This window comes from Microtus ochrogaster (assembly GCF_000317375.1).
Source record: "Microtus ochrogaster isolate Prairie Vole_2 chromosome 14 unlocalized genomic scaffold, MicOch1.0 chr14_random_2, whole genome shotgun sequence".
Classification (NCBI taxonomy): Eukaryota; Metazoa; Chordata; class Mammalia; order Rodentia; family Cricetidae; genus Microtus; species Microtus ochrogaster.
The window spans coordinates 15,383,035-15,390,868 of record NW_004949097.1 but is presented as its reverse complement, the minus strand read 5'-3'; the positions used below and the strand labels follow the sequence as shown (position 1 = coordinate 15,390,868).

Genomic DNA, 7,834 nt, shown 5'->3' with positions numbered 1-7,834 from the left:
ATTCCCAGCAACCACATGGTGGCTCAAACCATCTGCAATGGGGTCTGGTGCCCTCTTCTGGCCTGCAGGCATACGTACAGACAAAATATTGCATACAAAATAAATAAATGAATATTTAAAAAAAATATATATTGTTATATTGATAAAATGGGAACTTTATTACCACTTAACTCTTGGACTTTAAATTGTTTTCTCTTAAGCTGCAGGTTACCAACCTGATGGAACTGTTCCAGTAAGCAATGGCAGCCTCGCCTTTTACCCAGTGCCCACGAGCGTGTTTCCCAGACCTGCTCAGCCGTTCATCAGCACTCGGGGCTCTGTGAGAGGATGCACACGTGGAGGGAGGTTACTAATGAACCCCTGCTGGTCTTCTTGTGGCTACAAAGGTATGTTTTGAATCTAGTGTACTAAATTATTTTAGTATGTATACTTTCCTGACTCAAACTGGACTCAATTTTGACTTTTCTCTGTTCTCTTTGTCATTTCCATTTATAATTAGTAGGTAATAGAGTACTTAAAAATTTTTTACTAGCCGGGCGATGGTGGCGCACGCCTTTAATCCCAGCACTCGGGAGGCAGAGGCAGGTGGATCTCTGTGAGTTCGAGACCAGCCTGGTCTACAGAGCGAGTTCCAGGACAGGCTCCAAAGCCACAGAGAAACCCTGTCTCGAAAAACCAAAAAAGAAAAAAAAAATTTTTTTTACTTATTTTTTATTTATGAATATTTTTCCTCAATGTAAGTTCAGTGCCTGCAGATGCCAGAAGAGGTTGTCAGATTTCCTGGGACTGGAGTCACAGACAGTTGTGAGCTGCCCTGTTGGTGCTGGGGTCTGAACCCTGGTTCTCTGCAGGAGCAGCCATTGCTCTTAAAGCATTGAGTTATCTCTCCAGCCCTCCAGTATTTTTAATATACCTGTTCTCTGCAACAGACCTAACTTGCTGTCTGCAAAGCAGATTAATCCTGTGGCTTACTGAAGGGAGGTTGATCAGTTTGGTTTTCAGGGGAGATTTTGATTTTCATATTTGAATGATATTTCTTAATGATTGCTTTAACTCTTAAAATGTTTCATAATTAACTCTTAAAATGTTCCTTAAAAGGCTCATTTTCAAGTTATTTCCAAAGTATATTGCAGATAAAAACAAGAGAATTTGAATCCCCATAGTGGATTCTTAAGATTTAGATTTAGTTATGGTTTCAAATATTGTGATGGCAGCTTGATTTTAGCGAAAGGACTGATGCTGAAGTTTTCAGTATCAATTACATTAGCCCCATCCTCACCCAACCCCAGCTCATGTTTCAGCAGTGTTACAGGTCAGCAGAAGATGCTGGGCCTGGTGGTGCATGCTGTTAACCCCAGCACTTGGGAGGCAAGGCAGGGGGTTTTCTGAGTTTGGGGGCAGCCTGTGTCTAGAGGAAGTTCTATGACAGCCAGAGCTATACAGAGGAACCGTGTCTCAAAAAACAAAATAAATAAATTGCTAGCAGAATTACGGTATTTTACTGTAGAAGCATTTTACTTAAATAAGACGCACATCTCTTTCACTCTGTCCCATGGTGCCAACAAGATGGGCAAATATTGTGGTCTCCTTACGCCAGTCTCTGACAGGACCTGAAGAGGTGTGATGAACAGTACAAGAAAGCCCACTTGGAGGCTGATCCTTTTGGCGGTGCTTCTCATGAAAAGGGAATTGTGCTGGAAAAAGGGGGTCAAAGCCAGATAACCAAATTCTGCTATCAGGAAGCGTGTCAGGGTGTGGCTCATCGAAAATGGCGAGATTGTCTCAGCATTGGTGCTCAGTGATGGTCGCTTGAACTCCATTGAGGAAAATGATGTTCTGGTTGCTGGGTTTGGTCAAAAAGGTCATGCTAGCCAGGTAATGGTGGCACATAACTTTAATTCCAGCACTTGGGAGGCAGAGGCAGGCAGATCTCTATGAGTTTGAGGTCTACAAAACAAATGCCAGGACAGCCAGGGCTACACAGAGAAACCCTGTCTTGAAAAACAAAACAAAAAGGTCATGCATAATAAAATGATAAAAAGGTCAAGAATAACAAAAAGGTGTTATTCTTGGAGTCTGCTTTAAGGTTGTTAAAGTAGCCAGTGTTTCTTCATTGACCCTGTACAAAGGCAAGAAGGAAATACCAACCAAGTCCATAAATTTCGACAGTGGGAATACAGTAATAAAGTTTCATATTCTTTAAAAACAGAGAAGACATACATCTAATGATGACATTGTAAGATCTGTCCAACTGTCCCTGTCCAGCTTAACTCTTAGAGTCAGAGAGTTTAGTGAGCTCCAAGAGTTTCCCATCATTTTATGCATGTTGTTTGTTTACTCATTAGGTTTTGATAGTTGCAGAGGACCCCCTTCAGCTTCTAATGGGAATTATAGCCAACTGCAGCTGCAAGCTACAGAATATTCTGGCATACCTTACACTCAAGGGGTAAGTTATTGCTACTGAATTGTGGGACAGTTGTGGATGTTAGACTGCGAACATTTTTCCTGTCATGAGGGAGGATGAAATTTAGAAGGTATAAAGGACCTTACATGTTCACATAAGCTCATTTCCTCTTCCACTTTATAGAAGGGTCCAGAGGTTCAATTCTTTGTTGGTTGGTCATACAGCAAGTAAATAGGAAAAATTATATTGGAAAAGAAATATTTTTTAAAAACTTCAGAGCTTGTGTTCCTTAGTGTCACTAAATTACCTTCAACTTAACTTAATGTAATGTATCACAGAGTTCATGTTTACAAATTAAACCTGTTTTGTTTATTCTGATTTGATCACTCAGCTAATTTTTGTCCTTATATCTGAAAAAAAATTATTGGGGTTTAGACATTACATTTTAGCAAACCTTATAAACTTTCTGTCATGGTTATATATGGGTTACACCATTATTTTTCTTTTCAAACTTTATTTTATCTACTTGTTTGCGTGTGTGTGGGGATGTGTATGTGAATGATGTGTGCACATGTGTGTGTATTTGGCTGGAGGATATTTTATAGGAATTGATTACCTCTTTCTCTCAGGTGGGTTCTAGATATTTAACTCTGGTCAATCAGGCTTGGTGATGTGTGTCCTATCTACTCAGACTTCTTGCTGACCCTAATTTTTACATTGATTTACAACCTGGATCATATTAACTAAGTTATATGACTATGCCCTTTTACATTAAGGTGAATGACAGAGGCCATCTCTGCTTCTGAATTTCCACCCTTACTCTGCACTGTATATGGTGTTCCCTAAATGCTAATTAATCTGTACTTTGGTGCCAAGTAAAATATTTATGCATTCATTTTAGGATAATTTCCAGCAATGTTATAACAGATCAGGGACATCTGATGGTCTTCAGGCAAATTCAAGAGGTAAGGGTAATTCCCTGTATAGATTACGAAAGCGTGCTTGTACTTCACTGTATCCTCTCAACTTCCGTAAACCACATTGCCTTCAGCATTTTCTGTTGAAGTTTCAGTTTGTTTAACTGTAATTCTAAAGTATTGAATGAGGATGTAGACTACCAAGAAGGATATGGAAACTGTCAATTTAATTGTGTATGTTTATTTAACCCTTGACACAATTCCCCGTGTCAACTTTAGGTTGAGTTTGATGGTTCTAAATGGTGACATTTTTTTTTTAGATTTATTCATTTTCTTTTGTGTATGTTTTACCTTCATGTATACCTCTAAACCTTATGTGTGCTTGGTGGTATCAAGAAGGAATCTGATCCCATGGAACTGGAGTTACAGAGGTTGTGAAACAACCATGTGGGTGCTGAGAGCCAAACCTAGGTCCTCTGTGAGAGCAACAAGTGCTCTTAACCACTGAGCTACTTCTCCAGCTCCCAGAATGATGGCTTTTAAGATAATTGGTATGGTTTATACCACTGATACATGGTATAAATGATATAGGACAGCGGTAGATTTTAATAAGCAGCAATTAAAACACAAGGTAGTGTGCTTAATCACTCTTGTTAAAATGAGACAAGGCCATTAAATGATTCAGTGTAATTGAAAACGAGTGACTACAGAGACATTTTTCACAGGGTTTCTTTTTTTTTTTTTAATTTTATTTGTTATGTATACAGTGTTCTGCCTACATGTATGCCTGCAGGCCAGAAGAAGCTATTATAGCTCATTACAGTTGGTTGTAAGCTACCATATGGTTGCTGGGAATTGAACTCAGGACCTCTGGGAGAACAGTCAGTGCTATTATCTGCTGAGCCATCTCTCCAGCCCCTGAGACATTTTTCAAAGCAAAGAAGTCTTCCTATTTTGAGAAAATGGGCAGAGTCTATAATACTCTTACTCTTATTGAGCAGTGTTTTTCACACAGTACCTAAAACATTATTATTTCAGGTCTGGGGAGGTGGTTGTGTGGGGTGAAGTGCTTACCATGGAAGCATGAAGACCTGAGTCAAGATTCCCAGCATTCATGTAAAAAGCTGGGTTCTGTGGCATTTGCTGGTACCCCTAGTGGTAGTGGGCAGATCTTAGAGGCTTGCCAGGCCATTCTGTTCAGCTCTTGGTGAGCTCTAGGGTCAGTGACAGACTCTGCCTCAAAAAAAAGGGGTGGGGGCATAGAGAGAAACTGGGGAAACTGTGAGATTTCAACCTCTGCACTTCTTATGCACATATATGTTCACACATACGAATTTTAAAACATGCAACATTAACTTGGAAATGTTCCTGTCAGAACATGGCTGAATTGCTTTGCAGTTGGTAGTTCTAAAAGCTGATGTCTTTTAACTAATCTTGAATTTTCTTGAGCCCTTTTATATTATCTACTTTGTGTGGAAGACTGGTTACTGAAAAATTAGCTGAGTGACAGTTACTGATATTAATGAGTTTTGGTAAATTACTCAGTTTGGGGAGAAAGACTTTTTTTTTTTTTTACCTTTTAAAAGACAAAAGGCAATTGACTCAAGATATCTTAGGACCTTCTGGCTACATTTTATTGCTTTTGTTTTGAAATTTTGTGTTTTCATGAGCTGATTAATGCTAAATGTCCTGTCAAAGCTAATGCCTCACTGAAAACTCACTGTTATTAATGAACAACAGGGTGGAGCGACTCCTCTCAGGTGAGCAGCCCAGAGAGAGACCGTGAGACTTTTAACAGTGGAGACTCTGGGCAAGGAGACTCCCGGAGCATGACCCCCGTGGATGTGCCAGTGACAAGCCCGGCAGCTGCCATCTTTCCCATACACATCTATCCCCTGCCTCAGCAAATGCGAGTTGCCTTCTCAGCTGCCAGAACATCCAATTTGGCTCCTGGAACTTTAGACCAACCTATTGTGTTTGACCTTCTCCTGAACAACTTGGGAGAGACATTTGATCTTCAGCTCGGTAGATTCAATTGCCCAGTGAATGGCACGTATGTGTTCATTTTCCACATGCTGAAACTGGCCGTGAATGTGCCTCTGTATGTCAACCTCATGAAGAATGAGGAGGTCTTGGTGTCAGCCTATGCCAATGATGGTGCTCCAGACCATGAGACAGCTAGCAACCATGCCATTCTCCAGCTCCTGCAGGGAGACCAGATATGGTTGCGCTTACACAGGGGAGCAATTTATGGGAGTAGCTGGAAATACTCTACATTTTCAGGCTATCTTCTTTATCAAGATTGAAATTCAGTTCAGAGTAAAAGAATGAAGTTCTCACTAGTGGATCTAAGGAAAAATAGTCCTTGCCCTGGTGATTAGCTGGTTGGGGAAAATATTTTGTTCCTAGAGGAAGAAGGAGGTTCTTACTTTTTTGTTTTCCTCTTTATGTGAAAACTTTGAAGCGGAATTACAATTAGCACGAATCTGGCACTTTACAAATTGTGATGTAGCCTTGCTAGTCACACAGTGAATGTGTATCGTTTGCACTTAGCCCTCAACTGTGTTAATGGTCTGTGTCCTGACTGCCTCAACTTCAGACCAGTTACAATGCCTTGTTGTGCCTCAATAAAAACTTAGACTGCACCTCCAGCTGTTTCTGTGTGCATAAGCGTTTGATTTGAGAGGTAAGAATTAATCACTGACAACTCTGGAATGATGGCTGACTGAAGGGTTCGTGGGTTATTTTAAAAGAAGACCTTTCGTGTACTGGTGTACATGTGTATTCTGCTTTTAGTAAGATGCTGGGTTTAATTTGCATAGACAAAGTGCTGAGTAATCAAAAAGTTTAAGCTTTGTGTTTATATCCTGCCTCTTCTACTCCTAATTAACCTTGGGTTAGCTATTTTACCTCTGGGATTGAGCTCTCTTTTCTTCCCTTCTTCTCCATGAAAAACAGAATCAGTGTAATGGGGAGTTGTGAAATTCTACTAAGGACATATCTAAACATGTAACCAACACAGAGCCCGGCGTGTTTGTGTGTGTGTGTGTGTATTGTGTATGTATACACACACAATACACACACACACACACACACACACACATATATATACACATACATATACACAACACACTATATATATAGTACTATAGTTTTCTCTCCCCTTCCCATTTTGAAAACTAGGGTTGGATATGTGTTCACAATCTGAAACAGTTCAGCAGCTACTGTACCTTTGGCATTCATTTGAGACAGCATTGTCTCATATTTCATAACTTAAACTGAAATCTCTTAGTTGTTACTAAATATTTTATTTTTCAGTTACTATAAGGAGTTGTTTCCGGAACTACTTTGTTATAATACTTAGGAATATATGAAGATTAAAGAATGACATGGATGCAGCTCACCTCCAAAGCAGAAAGTTACTTTGATTTTGTTTTGTTTTTCGAGATAGGGTTTTTCTGTGTAACACCCAGGCTGCCCTGGAACTAGCTCTTTAGACCAGACTGGCCTTGAACTACAGAGATCTGCCTGTCTTTGCCCCTGAGTGCTGGGATTATTAGTGTGTGCCACCACCGCCTGCCTGTTTTGATTCTTGATTTCCATGTCCAGAACAAAGAGTACATAGAGAGACACTGATATCATTAAACACCTGAAGGCAGAACAGCGCCCAGGAGCAGCTAGTTTCAGGTCAGGGCTTTCTCAAGCCTTTGAATCTCTAGCTTAGCCTTCAATTTCACCATACAACAAATACATTTACAGTATTTTGGCAACTCTATCCTCTGAGGTTAAGGATAACAATAGATTTGCTCACTAGGTTGTCCCCTAGCCGTCTGGAACTTACAGAGGTCTGCCTGTCATTGCCTACCAAGCACTTGAATTACAGAAGTGCACCACCATGCCTGACTACTCTCTGCCTTTAAAAAAATACTTTGCCTGTGTGTCACATGCGTGCCGGAGCTCCAGCAGGTTAGAAGAGAGCATTGGCTCCCCTGAAACTGGATTACAGTGTTTGTGAGCCAGCATGTTAGTGCTGGGAACTATCAGAACAGTAAGTGCTTTTAACTAGCAAGAATCTCTCTAGCCCCCCATTTTCCCCTTTTTTTTGAGACAGAGTTTCTCAGTAAACCTGGACCTCAGTGATTAGGTTAGGCTGTGCTTCCCCTTGGCGATGGAGATTTGAACTGAGGTTCTCATGATTGAGCAGCAGATACTTTACCCATTGAGCAATCTCTCCAGCCCAGATGCCTTCTTTAGCCAGAAAGTCTGGCACATTCTTTTGGCAAAGGTTGCTCAGGGCTTCTGGTAACTCATGCTATTGTAAGTGATATTATCACTATCATTTATTAATATAGTACTATTTTTTTAAATTTATAAACTATTTATATGCTCTCACTAGGCACCATGATCCAGAGCCCTGCCAAGATAGGCTTTCTTAGAATCGAGGTGCTCAAGAATAAGCTAAATAACATTCACTGACAGATGACTTAACATGGTCTTAAATGTGCTCTGTTTA

General features: G+C 40.3%; 1 protein-coding gene across 2 annotated transcripts in view; it reads left to right on the top strand.

Moving 5' to 3' along the window:
- The window catches only part of Caprin2 (caprin family member 2), a 55,467-nt gene extending 49,501 nt beyond the window's left edge, over positions 1-5,966 (top strand). For both annotated transcript variants that reach the window (XM_026787937.1, XM_013352767.2), the window contains exons 16-19: positions 201-386; positions 2,346-2,446; positions 3,306-3,369; positions 5,062-5,966. In XM_026787937.1, the coding sequence (XP_026643738.1) occupies positions 201-386; positions 2,346-2,446; positions 3,306-3,369; positions 5,062-5,627 (917 nt within the window). In that variant the 3' untranslated portion in view covers positions 5,628-5,966. The remainder of the gene's footprint in view (positions 1-200; positions 387-2,345; positions 2,447-3,305; positions 3,370-5,061) is intronic.
- The last annotated feature ends 1,868 nt before the right edge of the window (positions 5,967-7,834 follow it).